At 34.6% G+C, this 22,572-nt stretch overlaps 1 protein-coding gene across 2 annotated transcripts in view; it reads left to right on the forward strand.

Moving 5' to 3' along the window:
• LOC150106468 (cytosol aminopeptidase-like) overlaps positions 1 to 22,572 on the forward strand; it is a 245,362-nt gene that overhangs the window by 46,086 nt on the left and 176,704 nt on the right. For both annotated transcript variants that reach the window (XM_090393141.1, XM_090393142.1), the window contains 2 exons: positions 5,018 to 5,123; positions 18,339 to 18,407. In XM_090393141.1, coding sequence (XP_090249267.1) covers positions 5,018 to 5,123; positions 18,339 to 18,407 — 175 coding nt within the window. The remainder of the gene's footprint in view (positions 1 to 5,017; positions 5,124 to 18,338; positions 18,408 to 22,572) is intronic.

Below are 22,572 nucleotides of genomic sequence, written 5' to 3' on the forward strand. Positions count from 1 at the left end.
AAACCTAAGTAGTACCAGAGAAGGTCTGCACATGTGTGATTAGTTTGCAATATTTTATGGATTTTTGAAGCTGTATTGCTTAAATAGAAGAATTTTAAGACTGGAAGTCCAAATCCTCCATGCTTCATTGATAGTTGAAGAAATTCCTTTTTGACTTCTTGGTATCGGCTAGACTAGACCAAAAAAATTGCAGAGGTTTACTATATAATTGCTTTTCTTCAGCTTCTGTGATGTCTGTAATATTTATTATGTACAATTGAGCAGGAAAGATTATGGTTTTGAGTACTAGCTTTAGAAGAAAAGGAGAGCGGCCCTATTTTCCAATCTTCTAACATTTCCAAGTTTTTGTATATAAGTTCTTGGACTGGTAATATTGGGTAAGTGAAGATGGGAATTCCAAGTATAATGAGTTGGCTCTCTCTTTCGGGTTAGTCCAAAAGGAATGCCTCCAAGATCCCACTTTCTATAAACTTTTAATTTTGTCTTGTCTGTATTAATAATTAATCTGCTGCTTTTGCTGAATTTTTCGAAAATACCAAAATATATATATATGGAATCATTATACTTCAAAGCTCCAACTACATCATCAGCATATGCTAATACCTTATTTTCCTTTTTAGTTGAAGGAACTGTTATTCCTCGCACAGCATGTATATTGTTAACTTGTTGTAAGAAAGGTTCAAAAACCAATGCAAAGAGTAGTGGACTGAGAGGGCAACCTTGCTTGACTCCTTTTTGAATTTTTACTGGGTCTGATAGGAACCCATTAACTAGGAGGCAGGTGATTGAATCGGCATAGACTCCTTTGCTAACAGATAGCAGTTTTTTACCTATACCAATTTGCTGGAGGATGTGGAATAGAAAGGGATGCTGGACATTATCAAATGCTTGAGTAAGGTCTACTGATAGCACTGCCATCGATTGCTTTTTTGTGTTAACTAAGCAGATTAGATCCCATAGCAGAAATAGATTAAATTCTGCTGCTCAGTCTGGTACTCCATACACCTGTGGGCTTTTAATTATATATTTCATTCCCACTTTGATTCTGTTATTGATAATGCAGAAAAATATCTTGTAGTCAGTATTAGGTAGAGAAATAGGTTTCCAACTGCTGATTAAGGTGTGATCTCTATTAGGTTTAGGAATGAGGATAGTATAGTTTGCTTCAAATTCACTTGGTATGTGTCCTGATGAGAGAAAGGAATTAAATAGTGTAACTAGAATGGGAAGAATAAAATCCTAGGCCTCACGATAAAGTTCTATCCCGATGTCTTCTCCAAGTGCACCAGTCAGCCTATCTTTCTGTACGGCTCCCAGGAACATCTCAACAAAAGCAGCGACCAATGTTATAAATAGCTTTAGAACTACTTGAATATCCTGGATTACTCCTGGGAAGACCACATTCTCAACTCTACTATATTAGATGAAACCCAGCAAGATCCTCTAATCAGCACTGTTCAAAGAAACCAAATAAAATGGCTTGGCCACCAACTTAGACATCCACCCTCTGTACCCTTTGATGCTCTGGTCCTCTACGCCCCTACAGATGGAAAAAGAGACGGACCCCGAACTCCATATTGGAAATACGTCTGCAATATTCTCCCCGTTTCCCCCAACTCTCTGCATCAGAGATCTGTCAATTAGCATATGACAGAGAAGCCTGGTTTTCCTTCATGTCATAACAACTCCAAGTCCTATCTTAGTGTACACAGACTACTTATTTGTTTTGATTGGTTTCCTTATTTATAATTGTAAAAATATAAATAAATGATGAAAATGAATGAACTATTGTCTTCAAACAGATTTTTGTAGTGTTTTTGAAAGGAGTCAAGGATATCTTTAGTGGTGGACATGTCTTCTCCATCAACACAGATTTGTTTGACCTTAAATATTGAGGTCTCATTAGTGGGAGCCAGATCCAGAAGAGATACCAAGGTTGAAGTATGCAGAAGTCATATATATCTCATATACAAGTAGACAAAAGGTGCTTGACTTATTAATAAAAATCTCTAGATGAGAGAAAGATGTAGAAAGTTTTTTACCTTGAGTTTATTATACATTAAAGATGCCAAGAAATTTTATACTTGGTTTTAACCCTTTTTCCAAGTAAGTAAAACAAAGTTTTTCATGTGAAATATATTCACGTCTGAGTTACTTGCATATAGAGGCTAATGACTTCATATCACTTGCCTTAGTATGTATCACATAATGCAAAGCACACCCCCTTTCGGGTGTGTACAATGGAATGCATAATGGGAATGGTCACTACCCAGACTGTTTTAATGTATAATAAACCTAAGGTAAAAAACTTTCTACTCAATTAGATTGTTGCAGAAATTATAAGTGAAGAAGAATTAATGCTCTGTCAAGTTTCCCTCCAGGGACCAGATAAAAAAAAACATTAATTCAGAGAAGTCAAGCTAAATAGGATCTTAGAATGACTCTCTCACAGATATTTCAGAAATTAATGCAGCCATACTTACTGAGGTTCAGGGGAGTCTTTTATATGATGCTGATTTTAAAAAGTCTCAGGCAGATTGTAACATGGTCTTTAAAACTGTGTGAAGGAATTACCAGAAGATGGTCTGCCAGTCCTGATGTACCATACAGATTATTGCAAATGCACTCCTATATTCTTCAAGACAAATATTAATAAATCTGTTGGTCTCTCCAAAATAGGCTATGTTGTAGGCACAAGAAACTAGGGTGTGTAAGAGGATGAATGAGTCTGATCTTTCAGAGAACAGATGAAAGTTGCAAACTGGCTAACTGGATGTGTGATTTGAAAAGTGGCATGATCGGGGACAGGCATACAGTATTTTGTTAGTTTTATAGGGATTTTAGCCAACGTGTTACGAAGATGACTGAGTTCTGCAATAAGGAATCCTGACATTTACATACCGACCCAGGGCTGTTTGTTCATTATAACAAATAGTCCTGGTTCTGCATGTAAGTTTTTGGATTATGCCATATTGTTGAGAATGAATGTATAATTGGTTATTTACCTAAGCAGTACTTAATGAAGGTACATTAACAGTCACACCATTCCAAAAGCACAGCAGTCAGAAAACTTTCACACAGAGCCAGTTTGTTTTAATGACATAGCGCCCTTGCCAAAGAATTTGGTTATCTTCATGTTTTTTAGCCTGTGACTACAAGCTTTATAAGATAGACATGTCTTTCTATCCCTCCTGCACCTGACACACACACACACACATGATTACATTAAAACTATTTCCATCTTCTCTATTATAAATATAAATATAATCTTCATGCCACTTTCAACCCATGCATCCAGCTAGTAACCTTTATCTGTTCTCTGAAGGAACAGCTTTATACTTTTTTGCACATTCTAGAGTATATAATGTTCTTTGTGACAGTCACAAAGAAATATAAATTTCTTTGTGACTGTGACGTAGCCTATTTTGGAGAGACTAGTAGATCTGTTAACATCTGCCTTGAAGAACATAAGAACTACATTTGTTATCATTGTTTTGGCAAATCAAGAGGTGCAGACCATCCTCTGGAAACTCATTCACACAAGATTAAATGGAAAATGACAATATGCTGCACGTAAGTTACTATATGTCTAAGAGACTAATTTTCGAATCAGCATTGTCTATGAAACACACCTCAATAAGTATGGCTGCATTAATTTGTGAAAGATTGGTACATAGTCTTTCATAAATGGAGACTAACACCAAACCACAATAAGACAGAGGTTAGCTCTCTCCACCTAAACTCCAGATTGACAAACAGGAAACATCAGATCAGCTTTAACAACACGATGCTGCAGCACAAAGATTTCCCTAAATATCTAGGTGTTACCCTGGATAGAATATCTTTCAAAAGACATCTGGAGAATATCTCTTTAAAGATTAGAACCCATAATAACATCGTACAAAAACTGTGTGGTTCTACATGAGGTTCTTCTGTTACTACACTGTGATGCTCCACGTTGGACCTAGTCTACTCTGCAGCAGAATATTGTTCATCAGTATGGCTAAACAGTTCTCATATCAGAAAATTGACATGCAAATAAATACAGCGATGAGGACAATAACAGGCTGTTTCAAATCCACTCCCCTTTACTGGCTTCCAACTTTAAACAACATTGCATCATTGAACCTGCACAGACAAGATGCTCTCGTAAAAGAGTACAAAAAAATAAACAGAAATCCCCTGTTACCAATACATGAAGACCTCCCCCATATAAGTATAAATCGCCTTAAATCTTGATTGCCTCCACTAATACTGGTATGAGTGAAGGCCTTTGAAGGATATACTTAAACAAATATATTCTTCCCAACCAAAATCCAAAAGGGATTGAGCTTCCATGCCATCTGTGGAAAAGGTTAAATAGGATACGCAGAGGACATGGTATCTGCCATGCCCTGTGTCATAAACCAAACCATCCAGCACATTGTGGAGGGCTGCAGCATACCCTGGTGATCTGAGAGACTTTTTTGAGGCAGATCCTTCAGCTCTTGAATGGCTAGCTGAACTAGACTTAAAATTTTAATGACTTTTTTTTACCTCTTATTTGTATATATACACTACCTGTATCATTTATATTGTCTACACAAATATGTATTTATATATTTTGATGTCATATGTATTTGTTTTTATTATGCCATATACTAAATAAATGGTCATTCTAAGATCATATTTAGCTTGACCTCTCTGAATTAACTTTTTTTTTTTATCTGGTACCTGGCGGGCAACTTAACAGGGCATTAATTTCTTTTCAGTTACAATTTGAACCATTGCAGAAACAATTTAATTAATTGTTGTAGTTTTTGCTTTGAAGATGCTGGTTTGAAATTTATTGCAATATTAGTAACTTGGTAAATTATTTATTTTGCTCTATTTTGTTATTGTTAAATCTGTAAAGCTACATTTTTACACAAACTAGCATAGTATCAGTGACAAAGTACTTTATTCAAAGAACTTTCTTAAATGAATTAATTAAATGAATGAATATATATATATATATATATTTTGATTACATTTACAGAAATATACTTGTGTTGCATTAGTCTCCATTGGAAATCCAGATGCATCTTATAATGAATTGGAAGAAGTTGAACAGCAAAAAGAAAATATTAGAAGAGCAGTTGGATGTAAGATATTTTATTAAATGATATTTGATGAAACCTGCATTTTACTTATTGCACTTGACTCTCATTGAGTTGACACTTCACTTAAAGAGTGATTGTTGAACAACATTCTTGCCTAAACAATTTTCACTATAGTGAGAGTTGTTCATAGTAGAATATTTGCTATAGTGAATTGCATTTAAAATAACATTGTTGCCATCAATATAAACCCATCAAAAAGTCTCCCTGAGACTTTTTGATGGGTTTATATCAAGGGATTTACAACAGTTTATGAAAGTTGATTGTTTTATGCATGACTCATAAACTGTTCCATTGTATATTCCATCCATCCATCCCTGATGGATGGAATATAGGATGGAACAGTTTATGAGTCATGCATAATATAATCACGAGTTGCGTGGGTTCACTCAATTAGCTTATTTTAAAAAAACAAGTTTTCAACCCGACTGTTTTTGAAATATTTGTTTTTCCTATTTTATTTCTCATAGTTTTGGCCCAAACACAACCTATGGTCTTTTCAAAGTTAGATAGTTTTTCCAACTTTGAAGTACGAGTCGATAATGCTGGTTAGAAAGTAGAAACAGTATCTGTGGTTCTGAGTTACATTGACATGAATGCTTGCAAAATGTCTTTAGTTTTTTTTTTGTCCCTTGGTTTGTTAGACCTCCACCAAGTTAAAGGCCTGAAAGAATTCTATGTTTAGTGTTTTTGAGTAGGGTTTCTTATTTAATCCTTACATCATCCATGATACTAGCATATCACAGATTTACAATCCCACTAATCCTAACTGTACTTCATTGTGGTTTGGAGGTGAATAGGTAATATAGGTGAAGCATACGGAAGTATATACTTCTAGAAGGGGCCACCCTAGGCTGGATGGCTTTATCTGAACTGACCAGGAATGGTATTATTATTCGTGACACCTCCAAGGAGTCTGAAGACACATCGCGGGAGGACACCTATTGTACAACTTTTCCATCTCCACCACTACACTGAACCTCTACTACCAATCATCTACATCAGTATCATCTACTGCCCACCACCACAGCTAGTATTTTTTTTTTTTTTTTTTTTTTTTGTCTGTAAATTGCATGTGTTCTGAAGGGCCGATTTATCTGTATGCAGGATGAAAAACCCGAGTTTCCGGAAGTAAAAAACCCTGCTACCTCCGTATGAGATCGGCTAACTCACCTTCGATTGAAAAAGTCATATAAAGATTCCTCCTGTCATCATGAGACTCGAACCTAGACCTTTTCCAATTGAAGGGCGCAATGTACCATCGTTCTTCCAATTGTGCTACGGAGGCTGCAAATTGCCACCTGGAACAGAAGAAAAAATTAATTGAAGAACTTAATTTACAATTTTCAATATCTTCAAGAAGTTCTTCAATTCGGTGTTGTACCACTTTACCCCAGTCCTGAAGATACTTTCAGGTGCAAATTTGTTTGCACACACACTTGGATAAAGGATTAAACTAAATTTATTATAGTCTGATCAAGTGAAAAATAAACTTTCAACATCTTTCTCTAAATCCAGAGTAATTTAATAAAAAGGTGGCACACCATTTGGCAGCTCCTATAGGAGGAGATGACCTTGCTAATGCTTCTGCCTGGTATCTCCACTTGGGCCTGGCTCTCACTGAAGAGACCTCAATAAAAGTCGAAACTAGTCTGGGTAGTGGCCCTTCCCTTAATGCATAACATTATACATATCCGCAAGGAGATGTGTTTTGCATTATGGGAGATATTGAGACAGGAGTGTTGGCAGCTTGCTCCACCTTTGCAAGGAGTTGTCCGGTGTTGTACCACTTTACCCCAGTCCTGAAGATACTTTCAGGCGCAAACTTTGTTTGTACACACTTGGAAAAAGGATTAAACTAAATTTATTATAATCTGACCAAGTGAAAAATAAACTTTCAAGTTCTTCAATTAATTAAATTCTGCAGTATCAGAGACAAAGAAAAAAAGGCAGAGGAGTAAAGCAAATTGGCAATTACATATTAATGTATACCAGAATAGAAAAAACATGAAACAGCAACTAAAGGAGTGTTGGAAAATTGATATATGAAGAAAGAAAGAGAAAAAAATTGGTACACAATAAATAACGGAAAAAACTTACGTAGAAAGATTATTCATTAGTATAATTTTCACCTGTGTGTCACAGGCATCTTCAGTACATTAAGCTCAAAATTAAACACTAACTGACAATTCCAAAAAGCGCCACCTAAGTAGCTGGTGTAAGATGACTAAAAAGGTCAATAACTTTCCTAATATACTTTCACCAGCTACTTAGGTGGCGCTTTTTGGAATTGTCAGTTAGTGTTTAATTTTGAGCTTAATGTACTGAAGATGCCTGTGACACACAGGCGAAAATTATACTAATGAATAATCTTTCTACGTGAGTTTTTTCCGTTATTTATTGTGTACCGATATGTCTACTCACGGTTTACCTCTTTTAAAACTTAGAGAAAAAAATTGTTAAATGTTGGTATGTATAGTCCAGAGTAAGGGAAACCAAAACTAGAAATAGAAGAATTTTCTGAAAATCTATCAAATGTATAAAGACAAAATAAAAAAGAATATGTAATAATGATTGGAGATTTGAATGTAAGAATATTGGCAATGTTGCTATTCCAAGTATATGCCAAAGATTTAATGAAAAAATAATTAATGAAAATGGATCAAATTTGCTGCAGTGGTTTGCACATAGAATGAATTAAGAATACATAATATATTTTTGACCATAAAACATGGGAGAATACAAGAGGACAAAAGTCTGTAATTAATTACATTATAACTAATAGAGAAATCAGACTAGAAAAAATTATTGATGTAAATTTTTTATGTAGCTCCTACCTGCAAATGATTTTTCTGTAAAACTACAGTACATTCAAAAATGAGAATTTTTGAGAATTTTTTTTTTCTATTTTTAAATTAATTTTATATATTTTGGGTATTTTTTATTGATTTTTTATATAATCTGAAAGACTATATGGAGACCCTGCTCTAGAGACCAAACATAGAACTTTTTCAATCCACTTCAGTCTTTTAATAAAGGGGACAGTGGCCTCACACCGGACGATGAGATTCATCTTCTACCTAAAGACAATCACAAACATGGATGCCCATGGTGGAATTCAGACCCTCATCATGTTGGTTGGAGAGTAAGTATGCTAAATGACAATGGTTTGTTATGATGAGTGCAACATCACATGACAAAATGTGGAAAATATATTTGTTGAGAGACTGAATGTGGAGAATGTGTTTGTGGAGAGACTGAATGGGAAATGGGAGAAGATATGGATATGTCAAAAATGTGATATTCTGTTGAACTACAAGTTATCAATAAATATAATACTGGCTGATGAATTGAAATAGAGCATAATTGTGGAAGTGCATGACTGTATGAATCAGAGTGGAAGCAAGCAAGACTATGGAAGTGAAAGAAAGTATAACTGATGGAAAAAATGTGAGTGATACTGTGGGAATGAGGAACAAATAACAGACTGACAAATAGTGTAATTGCCAGGATGCAAGACTGAAAAACTAATTGATCAGAATGAGAAGTGTGATAAAAAATATGTGCAGTGAGATGAGAAGCTTGGTGGATAAGAATGAAATATTGCAAAAGGTTAGGATGAAGGAAAACAGAAAAAGAGGTGATGAATGACATGAGAATATCAATGTATGGAGATTCCATTATTAGAGGTGTAAATGAGAGATTCCATAAGGTGTGTTTTTCAGGAGAGAGAATAGAATTAGCAGGATAATTGATGTTTAGATATGAGAAGTAGACAAGCAAGTTGTTGGTGGTAGAAGTTGTTGGAACAGATGACTTGGTTGGATATAAGGAGAATGTGAAAATGGATATCAGGAAGTTGTTTACGAGAGGAAAGATAACGTGGTTGGAAAAGTCATCAGTGTGTTGCTGAGATATGATACTGACAAGTTGAGACATAGAGCAGAGATTGTGAATGGTATGTTGGCAGAGCTGTGTGAGGAGAAGGGAGTGGAGTTTGTAAATGTCATATGATGACTTTTATGAGGAAAGGATATATATGAAGTTGCTGATTGTGAGAAGCTTAAGAGATAGCATGGGACTGTAGCATGGAATGAGGAATTAAATGGGAAGGAGATAAATGCTACTTGGGAATTGACCAAGATGTATTTAACATCATTGTGCAAGTATATTCTGAAGGTCAAAAAGCTGAATAAAGCAGGTGTCTAATGGATGAATGAAAACATCATCATTGGCTTAACAACCCTTTGAGAGTGCTAGCCTTCCTCAGAAGCTTCTGCTACAATCTATTACCCCCTGGGTTAGAGAGAGAGACTTTCTTTACTGGTCTTAGGTCTTCCAATATTCTGTCTAGCCCATTGCAGGCAACCAATTTTTATGAATGTAATAATATTTGGTTCCCTAAACAAATTATACAGTTCATTATTATACTTTATTCTCCATTCATTGTTCACTTTAACTGGTCCATATATAGTTCGTAGTATTTTTCTTTTGAAGATATTTAATCTTCTTGTATCCTGTTTGTTCATGCTCCATGTTTCCGATGCATACACTAAGACAGGTCGAATTAAGGTTTTATAAATCCTAATTTAACTTTGGAAAGTTAATAGTCTTGATTTTATATGTCTTAAAAGTCCATGATAACATCTATTTGTACAGATATTCTTTTTCTAATCTCAAAGCTTGTATCATTATCATGACTGAGCATGGAACCTAAATATATAATGTTTTCCACATGTTCAAATTTATAATTTCCAGTTGTTATATAACCTAATAAATTCATGTTATTATTATTGGCATTTGAAACCATGTATTTAGTCTTTTTTTTTTTTTTTCATTAATCTTTTGATCCATTCTTTTTGCTGAGTTATCCAAGGAAATAAATGCCTCTACCAAGACCTTCTGTGTTCTAGCAATAGTATCAATGTCATCAGCATTGCCGAGGCCTGGACTGATTTATAATAAATTGTATTTATTCTCTGTATTCTGGAGTTCCTTGAAGTCTTTTCTAATGATATATTAAACAACAGGCAAGCTAATGCATCTCCTTGCCTTAGACCATTTGTTGTTTCAAATTCTTCTGACAAATCAGATCGAATTTTAATATGACATATAGTGGATTTCATTGTCATCTTGACTAATCGAATTAGTTTAGTTGGGATGTTCAATTCCATCATTGCCAAAAATAACTGTTGCCTGTCAACAGTGTCATATTCAGATTTAAAGTCTATAAATAAATTATGAGTAGTTATATTGTATTCACATGTTTTATACAATATTTGCCGTAGCATAATTATTTGCTCTGTTGTTGACCTGTTTGGTCAAAATCCACATCGATAGTTTCCTATTTCTTTTTCAGTATATTTGGACATTATTATTTAAGATATAGAAGACTTTATATATTGTATTTAAAAGGCTAATCCCTCTATAATTAGCACATTCTAAGGGGTCTCCTTTTTTTTTTAATATTGGACAGGGATGAATGAAAACATTAAGCACAAATTATGAGTGTGCATTATCTCAAAAGTGTAAAGTCACTAGTGGTGTGCTGCAGAGGTTTGTATTGTGGCCATTGTTGTTCAACTTGTATATTAATGATACTGGGACAGGTTTAACTGGTGATATGCAACTATTTGCTGGTGATGCAAAATTGGGGAGAACAATGCAGAATCAAGCACAGGTGTGGCCTTAATGAGGACTTGAATAAATTGTATGAATGGACAGGTAAGTGGAAGGGAGGCCTTGATCAGACCTCATATGGATTATTGTGTGCAGATTTCATCACCTGGTTTTCATGGTGATGAGGATATGTTAAAAAGGGTCCAGAGAAGATTCATAAAGGTGGTAACTATCTTTGTAATGTGGAGTATGAAGACAGTTGAGGGAATGTAATTTGCAAAGCTGTGTGAATAGGAGAAGAGGAGATATGATTGAGACATATAAGTTGGTCAGTGGTTTTTATCAGATTAATATGGGAGAAATTTTTCATAGAGCGAAAGGAGGTTGGTAGAACAAGAGGCCATCCCTGGAAATGGTATAAGGAGGGTGTGAGCAAAGGAGTGAGGGAAAGTGTTCTTTGCACGGGGAGTGATTGGAATGCATTGCCTGAGTATGTTGTGAATGCAGACACATTGAATAAGTTTAAGGCATGGTTTGATGAGCTTTGGCCATGATGAGTCCCTGACTCCACAGAGGTCTGATATTAATAATAATAACAGTTCTAACATGAGCAGATATAGAAGTGACTGTAAGTTAGTACTTGGAAAGATAAAACTGGAAAGATATCAATATACAAAGAAAAACAAAACATAGAATAGAATTACTCCAGGTATAGAGTATTAACATACCTGTACCAGAAAACAGATAAACTGGAAACAATAAAACACAAAAACAAACAAAAAAAAAAAAAGTAGAAGAAAAATGAACAGTGTTTATAGACATTATACATAAATCGCCAAAAGAAGCATTAGGAGAAAAATATATAATTATAATAATTATATATTTTACTCCTAATGCTAGTGATAGTGAAAAAATACAGTAAGTCCACACCAAAAATTTTTAACTTTAAAATAAATAGAAATGAGGAAACAATTGGATTTGTAATAGAAACTAAAAATATACGAACCGAAAAGTCATATATTACAAGGAAGGTTCATTAAATCATGTTGTAATTAGAATTCATGGTACTTGTTCTGCAGAAAAGGCCTGTTTTTTAGTTCAAGAAGAACTTAAGTCTTTCAAGACTTGCTTTAAAACAGATGTAATTACAACTATTAGCGATAGTGCTGCAGTTATGAAAAATTTTAGAAAATTATTGCCAGCCTTTCAACAGTCGTGCACTTTATCTTGCAGTGATAAGTGTTTTGGTGTCAAAAAAATCAAAAGATAGCAATGATAGTAGCATAAATGAAAGTTATATGTTTTACAGGATGATGGTTCTGTGCTAATATTTAGTATAAGAAAAATTGTTACATTTTTTAAATATTTCGAACAAGAAATTCTGTTTTACAAAATGAAATAATAAAGAGTGAAAAAGTAATAATCATCATTTTAGATACAAAAGATAGAATACATTAGAAATTATTATTGACAGATTTTTAAGGATTTTAAAACTTATAACTGATTTTTTTAGGAAACCTCTGAAAAGAGGCACATCCCCTGGTGGCAGATAGGGAATGCCTCACTGATATTAGTGGTAGGAGGGAAATGAAATACCTCCCATGGACCCACAGTCAACAGCAGTATCTGATCCATAGTGGACATCTGTTTCCCCATGTTGGGACAGCTGAAAGCACCATTAAGTGTTGATCAGATAAGTGTCATTGCACCGATTGTAAAAATAAAACATGATTAAAATTTGGTGCAATATGGAAGTGCAAAGGAAAAGTACAATGCACCAGCTCAGATGTTGCCTAAATAAACAAAGTCCGTACACCCAACTGAGATTGGGTTGGATTGGCAAGTTATTCCAAGAAGGAACATGCCCTTACTTTATGAGAGCCTGGAAAGCTAGGCTTACTTTGCAAGGAGACAGAGTGATATTGATGTGACATCCTTGGATTAGGTGAAGATGTGCCGGACAGAGTTGGTGAAGATGAGAGATGGAAAAAATCAACCAGTCTGGCAATAGTATTACAAACGTGGCAGGAGTTGGATCTCTCAGTAGAAGAAGAGAATCATTATTAGGATACAAACCAGTAAATAAAAGAATAATAATGGCAGGCTTTGCAGTAAGACCATTTGACATCACAGTGATTCAGGTCTATACACCACTTTAGAAAATTCTAAAGAAGAAATACTTATTCTATAACTTGAAAATAATCTTGAAATCAGTACCATAGAAAGATATGCTAAACATTGGAGAAGATTGGAATGTGAATATTGGAAAGGACAATGAAGGACGAGAAAGAATAATGGGCAAATATGGATATGGAGAAAGCAATGAAACAGGAGAAAGAATGCTTGAATTTGTCCTGAAGCATGATAAGGTAATTTGCAACACAGAATTCTAGCAAAAGGATTGCATAAAGTGGATATGGTGGTCACCTGATGGAAGAACTAAGAACATGCTAGACGTGATACTCATAAGCAAGAGATGGGCCACATCAGTTCGACAGCATCAAAACTTTCAAGGTGCAGACATGAAATGAGATCATAGCTTAGTGATTGTCAATATGAAGTCAAAACTCAAGCAACAAGCAAAAGCACACTTTCAGAGTTGGAGAGATATGAGGAAATCACAGGGAAAGTGTCTAGGAAAGTACTTGGGGAAGACCTGAAATCCATTATGGAAAAGGAACTGGAGAATAGAAACAACCAAGTGGTGTCTGCAATCAAGAGAGAGAGAAGTGAAACAAACAGTCCCATAGACAGAAAAGCCAAAGAAGAGGAGGCATTAAAGATAATTCAAAAAAGAGCATTAAAGATTAGGAGAGAAATCTCTGTAGAAATGGAAGAACAGTAAAGTAAAGTGAAATGCAGTGATGTGAAGAAGGTGGTGTTTTAAGAAACAAATCAAAATGGTTAGAGAAACAGTGCAGGGATATCAATTACTATTATGGTGAATACTGAACAAGAGAAGTGTATAAAATGATCAGAAATATCAACATGAAATGGAGCCCAAGGCATAATTGTTTCCTTTGCAAGAAAAGGTATTTCTGAATCAGTTTTTTGCACTGATTTCAAAAATGTGTTTAAAATTTTTCTACCACGTATCATTCTAGAGAAAAACATTAGGCCCTATTTGAGTTATTGTTGTGTTGCAATCACATTCTGCTGTTATTGCATCAACTGTGCTTAGTTATCACGAGATGATGCAATACATATTAATTATTATGTAAGACGATGCACATATTACATCGTTCCATATTAGCCTATACAGTCCATTCGGTGCATGAGTCTCAGAATACGACTTGTGTCATATTCTCTATGACAGAGAATATGACACAATAAGGAGAAGAAGAGACCATTTACAGAGTTGATTAAAGAAGCCTACAAGTGTTATTTTGGTTCTAAAGTAAGTGATCAAGATAAAAGCTAGGCTCTGCATGTTTGTTATGCGAGTTGTGTGGTTAATCTGAGGGCTTGGCTGAAAGGAACCAGACCTGCATACCATTTGCTGTTCCAATGATTTGGAGAGAGAGAGCAAAAGAAGAATTTTACTGACTGTTATTTCTGCCTTACAAAAGTTTCAGGATTTATATAAAAAAAATAAGAAACATGTATCCAAATGTTTCATCAGCTTTGTGACCAGTACCTCATTCTTTTGATTTGCCAGTACCAAAACACCCCAACGCCTGCAGACATTGATTGTGGTGGTGAAGAAACAGAGGAAATATCTGACACAGAACATGATTTCAGAGTCAAAAACGACAATCCATACTTAAGAGGAATTGAATGATCTTGTGAGAGATTTTAATCTTACAAAGGATCATGCACAACCGTTAGCATTATGGCTGAAAGGATGGAATCTCCTAGCTAAAGGAACTAAGGTCACATATTTTGGACAAAGTGAGTATATCAGTTATTTCAGTGAAAGTGATACCCTGACCTTTTGTACTAACATAGATGGGCTAATGGAGTCCTACGGCATTGAACACACACACACCATTTGAATGGAGACTTTTTATTGATTTGTCAAAATCCAGTCTGAAAGCTGTTCTTCACAATGGGGGCTTATATCCACCCATCCATCCAGCCCATTCAGTTACTAAGAAAGAAACATATGAAAACATGAAAATAGTGCTGGGAAACATTAATTATGATGCCTACAAGTGAAACATTAAAGTCATTGTAATTTTGCTTGGTTTACAAATAGCATACACTGAGTACTGATACTTCTTATGTGAATGGGACAGCAGGACCAGAAGTAATCATTGTGTTATTAAACAGTGATGTTCGCATACACATTCTACACTTGGAGAAAAGAATGTTAAACATGCACCATTGGTAGAGACAGAAAAAGTATTTGCTACAACTTCACATCAAATTTGGACTCAAAACTTTTGTGAAAGAATTGAATCAGGAAGAAGCAGGGTTTCAGTATTTGGAACAAAAATTTCCAAAAATAAGATACAAAAGTAAAGGAAGGCATTTTTATTGGGCCAGAGATTAGATTGTTAATGAACAATCCCATATTTGAACAAGTTATAAACCAAAACGAAGCTAATATATGGACAGAAAACTTTTCATGTAGCTATTTGTAAACCAAGCAAAATTACAATGACTTTAAGATCAGCACAGGTGTTTCACTTGTTGGCATCATAATTAATGTTTCCCAGCACTATTTTCATGTTTTCGTATGTTTCTTCCATAGTACTGAATGGGCTGGATGGATGGGTGGATATAAGCCCCCACTCTTCTTCTTCGTGTAGCTTCCTCAGTGAGAGGGTACAGCACTATGTCCTTCCAGTTCTCTCTGTTGGTGAACTTTCCTTTTTGTTTCTGCATAGCCATGTGATCCTGTCCATGATCTTATATCTTCAAGCCATGTCCTTCGGTTTTTGCCTCTTGATCCTTTCCCATAATTTTTCCTTCTAGAACTGTTAGTATCCTCTGTCCTGTTGAACCTCTCAGTACATATCCCATCAATCTCATCTTTCTCTGGATCATTTCCTGTAATAAAGATTTCTGTGTTCTCATTCTCTATAGGACATCTGATTTGTCACATGTTCTGTCCATGAGATTTTCAGAGCTCTCCTATAGCACCACATTTCAAAGGCCATTATCTGTTGTCTTACTCTCTTCTTGAATATCCAGGTCTCACTTCCATATGTTAAAACTGCCACACTAATGTTCTTATCATTCTTTTCTTTGTCTCGATACCCATAGAACTTCTGAGCAGATCTTTATTTTTACAGAAGGCATTTTTAGCTATGGCTGTTCTTATTTTTATTTCTTTATCTTGCTTTCCATTTGCAGTAAAGTAGGTGCCTAAGTATTTATATTCTGTTGTATGTTCAATTTTCATATATCATTCTAGTTGAATTTCATTCTGCATGTATGATATTGTTAATAATGTTTATGTCATAAAAATGTATAGGCTTATTTCTCAAAATGATAGGAAAAAATTAAAAACATATTTGAAATCAGCATGAGAAATTGAGTAAGACCCACACACACCTGGGGGGGGAGGGATAATAAATAAATAACAATAATAATAATAAGTAAAATTTGTGAAACAATGTAATCATAAAATATGAAAATGGTGAAACCCTGATAAACAGAGAAGAAATAGAAGAGCAATAGACAAAATACTGCTCAGTTATGTAAGACACAAGGGGATGTTGAGGTCCAAAAGTAGTTAATTGATGAATTGAGGAAAATATCACCACCAATCACAGAGGGAGAAACTGATATTCTGAAGAATGAGGTTGTAAATACAGTAAAATATCTGAACCATAAAAGCCACAGGAATGATGAGATCACTGGAGAGATGCTGAAACATGGTGGTGAGGTGATCATAGTGTTAATGGAAAGAATAAGGAAACTAATGGAAGAAAATCTGAAGATGAGCAAGTAGAAAAAGAGACCGAAATGCTGTGCACCTAATACTAATGTTAATATTAATTGCTGAAAAAGCTCTATATAAAGCTAAAAATGTTTATACCTGTTTTTTTGACTTTCAGAAAGCATTCAACAGTAAGCAAGATGGTTCCATGCATGGTTCCAGATATAAAGAAGCACAAGATACGGAGGCGCAATATCCCCAAGCATCTTTATCATGCTTTTGGAAAGAGTGAATGTCATAAATATAAGGGTAATTTCAATTTAAGGTACAAAAATAAATAATTTATGATTTGCAGATGACATAGTCATTATTGAAGAAGATGAAGAGGAATTAGAAACAAGAGTGCTGAAGTTAAGTGAAGAAGGAAAGAGATATGGGTTGATAATGAATGAAAAAACCAGAACAATGATATTTGGATAGAAGAGGATGAAAAGGAAAATAAAGGTTAACAGGCAAAAGCTGGAAGAAGTTAAGAACTTGACATACCTATGGAGCAATATGATGCATGATTTTATACTGTAAAAAAAGAGATAAGATCTCAGATAACAAAACCGAAACATATAGGCAATGGACAAAATATGGAAGAATAAATCAGTGAGCCTTCCCATAAAACAGATTGCTGGAAGCATGCATGTTCACAAGTGCTCTCTATGGTTGTGAAAGATGGGTCAAAGACTTTGTGGGACAAATATTGGCTTTCAAAAGCACATCTTTGAATTGGATGGGTTCAAAAGGAAACAAATGAAGAACTGTATAGCAGAGTATGCTACAAAGATAATTTAATGCAGAAAAGATTTCAAAGGAAACTAAAGCTTTTTGGACTTATCTGCAGAATGGAAAACAGTAGAAAGATCAAAACCTGGATGCTTGGTACAGTGGATGGTATAAACAGAAGAGGACAGACAAGGCAAGAGTGAATAGATGATGTGAAGAGTGGTGTGGAAAGAGTTTGCAAGATTTGAGTCATTTGAAAATGAACAGAGAGAAATGGCAAAGAATGGTGAAACAAGCTTCAGACAGACCAACGGGCATTAGACCCATAGGTGGCAATGAGGATGGTGACTAATTGTTTTGCAAGAATTAAAGCTGTTATTTATGGAAGGATAAGTATCAAAAATTGCTGGAAACATTAAATTGTTTAGAACACATGAAACTTGCAGTTGAAGCACTAGGCATTCATGATGCAAATTTACTAACAAGCAAAGGTAAAATTGTTTTCTAGCCGATCCGAAATCCTCCTAAAGCATCACCATTAGGTTTGATATATGCGATATTCTGGCAACCTTTTATAAAAAATATATTTGTTTCATAATTATGTTGTGATTACCATACCCTGCATGTATTAGCTGGAGGAGAGAAGAGGTATTCAGGCAGTCCTTAAAAAGCTCAGAAAAGCAAAAATCATGTTGCATTACATGCATGCTTAAAAGATGTGATACTGAAAATGTCACATTATTAAGCATGTATCCAAATGTAATTCATTACATATGCACTTAAATGAGATATTTTAGGTGTGTATTAATATCTTATGCAAGAAATATGAATGAAACAGTAGACACTGAGTTTTTTTTTTATTAGTTAAAAAAAAAGTTTGTTCTTACAGCCACTTTATTTGAGTTGTTAAATATCATGTTCAAATTTCAAAAAAAAAAAAAAAAAAAAAAACTTTTTTATATAATATTTTATTATAGTGGGTGCCAGACAGTTGCAAAATGCTGGTATTACAGAAATTGATGTTGACTCATGTGGAGATTCAGAAGGTAAAAAAAAAAAAAAAAAAGTTTGATACAAGTTATTACATAATACTGCTGAATTCATGTATAGTTTGCACTAGTATAAGCTCCTTGTAAGATAGCATTGAAAAAATTTTAAACCATAATTGAAATATTAATGTCATATCTATTTTCATTATGTATCTATAAGTTTTGAACACCTGAGTATAAGCAGAATAAACTTAATATGTAAATATAGATCTGGTAATATTGTTCAGGAATGTGTATAAAATATAAATGTAAATCTTGACATACACATCACTCTGTTTATTTGTACTCGATATACTATGAGGCTTGGAGCTACTCAGTGTTTGTCATACCATTGTTGACTGTTGAAAATTCGAGTATGCAGTTGCATACTCGACTATGCATTCGACTATGCATTCACATTGAGAAATTTATTGTCTTCTGGTTGAAAAACCAAGAATAGGAATAACTGAATGTACAGTTATGTAGTGCTGCTTAGGAGTCAGATGATGTGCTAAACTTGGAGGATTAGTTAACTAAAGGTTTAAGTATTTGAAGGGTGGATAATTAAGCAGTCACTGTACTTGATAAATGTATTTTTATAGAAAGACATGCAAAAATATCACACATATTTCCAAAGAAATTTGCTCAGTATTCATAATAAACAATTTGTTCTAGAAAAGGGCATTTTACGCCCCTATAATCAAGCAAGGGGCACTGTAAAAATCTCGCATAATTAATTGATTTTTTCTTATGTTCATTTTTTTTTCCAGTTTTTTATATATTGAGTGAAAAATTCATTAATAAGAAATACGTTTTTGTTATATGATAAGATAATCTAAAAATATATGTTATGTGTTCACATTTAGTAATGCATTATATGCTTATCATTACTAGATTTATCATGCACTTAAACAGTAGTGTAATAAAGACAACTTAAATGAATTTAAGTAATAAACTTACTTACTATATATTGTAATCCTGAGAGAATAACACAGAAATGTTGTATGTATATTATAAATTAATTTATGTTGTTTACCATAGTGTTTCTATGTCAAACACTTGTGCAATCGCTGTATTAAAGGCAGACATGTCATCACTTGAGTTTCACTTTAAATCTTGGTAGCGGACATGCACATTAATTGTTTTTAGAACAGCTGTTGCTGGGTAACAAGAACACTAGCAAGAAAAGAGTAGGCAAGCAGGGAAGAAGAGCTGGAAAAGTTAATAAACTACAGAGTTAATTTCTATAATCTCAGAAATTGTTTTTATATGCATCTTTAACTACTCTCCAAGAACTGTGAAATTAATAATTGAAGGACAATATAATGTATCAAGCCTTCATATATGAGAGGCAAGTGATATATGTTCCAAGGAGCAATGTGGAATTTGCAGTAAAATTCCTTTTGTTAGAAGCAGTTGGAACTACTCCATTAAATACAATGCTGTTATCTGAGCAATTATTCTTCATGCCTACTTCAGAAAAATGAAAGAAAGATGAGTTTAAAGAAACTTGCTTACTGAAAGAAGACATATGCAAGTATATAAGTTAGGTGAGGCCTTTTAACTTTGTATATTATAAGGAATTTGAAATAAAGCAGAATGAATAAGAATGAAAACAATAAAATAAATGCTGCAAAGGAAATTTTTATATAGCCAAGGGAAACTAAGGATCTTTTAGCTGGTGTTCAGTTTGCTTTGTAAAGTACAGGGTTATCAAAATTAAAGTATCCCTGTTTAAGGCCTTGTGGAATGCCATCCAGTGATTCAAATACTATGAAACTTTGCAGGAATATATTGTGTGTCATGTGAAAGTGATATCTGAGGATGGGGGGGGGGTAGTTTCAGAATTCACTACAGGGAACATTGTAAACATCAAATACATGGAATTTGCTCATCACAACTCAACAGATGCTAGGAGGGTTTAAAAAGATAGACACAGGATTTTTCCCTTCATTATACTGTCCACAGTGATGCACTAACCTTGCTGTTGCCTGTTGCTGCATTCCGTGAATTTCGTCACATGATCAAATGTCAATGAGGTCCACTATCTCCATGTGCTCTGTGACGAATGATTAGTTGTTTTGAAGAAACGGTATCACTGGGAGTTAGAATTGGCAGAGGTCGAAAACAATCAGTTCATAACAAATGAATGAAGTTGCTACTGCCATTGTGGAGCAGGCCATAAATAACATTCGTGTGTTAATGCTTAAGTGCTAGGAAAAACTCATGATAAAAGTTTATTGGATTAAAACAGTGCTGGGAAACGATTAAAAGTAGTATTTCATCTCAGTTACAGAGAAATTGTCAGGGAGTACAAAATGAGGCTTGTAACACACACACACACACACACCTACCTACCTAACCGAAACTTAAATGAAAGACTAGAGTTCTAACTAGGTGGGCCACCCTCTGTGGACGCCTGTTGGTAGCCTAAGATGTAAACTGGGATCTCGAAGTATTAGTGTTGCCCATATTTTGGGAAGTTTTTTTGCAACCATATTTGTTTAAATTAGGCTGATTTTTAGAGCAGCAGCAGATTTTAAAAACAGTCATTCTCTTCTAAATTTACTGTGATGGAGTATGATGGTCTTTTTTCCAATTGATTCTGTAAGCTGTATCCAAAGCATGGTTTCAAGCCCAGATTGACCATATGCATGACTGCAGATGTTTTTTTTATGATCTTCTATTTGGATGGTAGCTGACTTCTTGTCTGTTCATAGTAGGCCAAGTTGGGAACAAGGAACTCTATATACACTTGGTACTGAGAGGGAGTTTGTTTTTATTGGAGCAGATAAGGGTAGCTTGTTTTAAGTGGAGACTTCAAAGTGGTGCAAAGATTGTGTTTCTTGAAGATTCTGGATATTTTTTCTGATGTGCCTCATTACTAAAATCTTTCTGAAGAGAAGGTCATGGAATCAGGGGAAGGATTGATTATTTTTTTGATATTGTGGGAACTGTAGCTAGAAAAGTGTATTTGCAGAAGAGGTTTCATTGGAACAATGGTTATAAACTCTATGGATTAGTGTTTTTATGACACCATAATTGTTCAGAGCAGGGGGGGGTTTGTGAATGTATCTGCCTGTGTGAGTGGGTTTCCTATATACTGAAAAGGACATGTTACTCTCAGGTAATATGTCCTTTTCAGTAGGTACTTGGGTGTCCTTTTCCATTAAGTATGTGGGTGACCAAGGTGTCTGGAAAAGCCAGACTATTATTAGTTTTCTTTCCATTGTAAATTGGATTCTAGGGTGAAGACGGTTGTGGTGACATGGAAAAGTATCTAATGTGTCTGGGCCATGAGACCAAATAGAAAAGAAATCATCTGTATATTTTAACTGGATAGAAGATTTAAGAGGAGCTAAATCAAGAGTTTGTTTTTCAAAATCTTCCATAAAAAAATTGGTGTGGGGGGGGGTGGAAGTGAGAGGGGAGATCCCATAGAGGAGGTACCCTCTATCTGTTTATAAATTCTGTTCTTCCAAGAGAAATAACTGGAATGATAGCAAAGGAAAAGAGGTCAATGATATCAAGGGGAAAACTTTTTTAAAAGTTTTTTTTATTATCTTCTGTAATATTTTCCAGACAGTTGTGTAAGGCACACTCATGTGTCTTACACAACCGTCTGGAAAATATTACGGAAGATTCTGCATTTCTACCCTCTGACACAGGAGTTGCACCCACAGGACTTTAAAATTGGTGACTGACACTCACTTTGACATTCCTTGCTTGAGAGGAAGTTTCATGCCACATGGCCATAGAAGATTTTGTGGGGAGATGAGGCTTACTTTCACCTGCATGGAGCTATGAATACACAATTTCCTGGTTTATTTATTTATTTCATAACCAAACACAAGTGGTACAGTAGTAAGTAAGTGGTACAACATTATTTAGAACAAATTAGGATACATTACAAATTACATTACAAATTAGGATACGTTACAAATGAGAACAGCTTAAATTTGGTAGGTGAATTACACAGGGGCTAATAAGTAAAGTATGTAAGTTTCTTTTTAATTCATAAGTTATACAATAAATATGGTCAGATGTTCCTCCTGTATCTTGTGCAATCAACTGCTCTTTCTGTGCAGGATATAAGGTCCTCTTTTGTGCAAAGTGATTGAAGAAGGGGACAAGAAAGAAGGTGTTCCTTGGACTGGGTCGTCCTGCACTCACAATTATCTGG

Source organism: Typopeltis vanoorti, chromosome 5 (assembly GCF_054136105.1).
Source record: "Typopeltis vanoorti isolate ZY-2024b chromosome 5, IOZ_Tvanoo_1.0, whole genome shotgun sequence".
Classification (NCBI taxonomy): domain Eukaryota; kingdom Metazoa; phylum Arthropoda; class Arachnida; order Uropygi; family Thelyphonidae; genus Typopeltis; species Typopeltis vanoorti.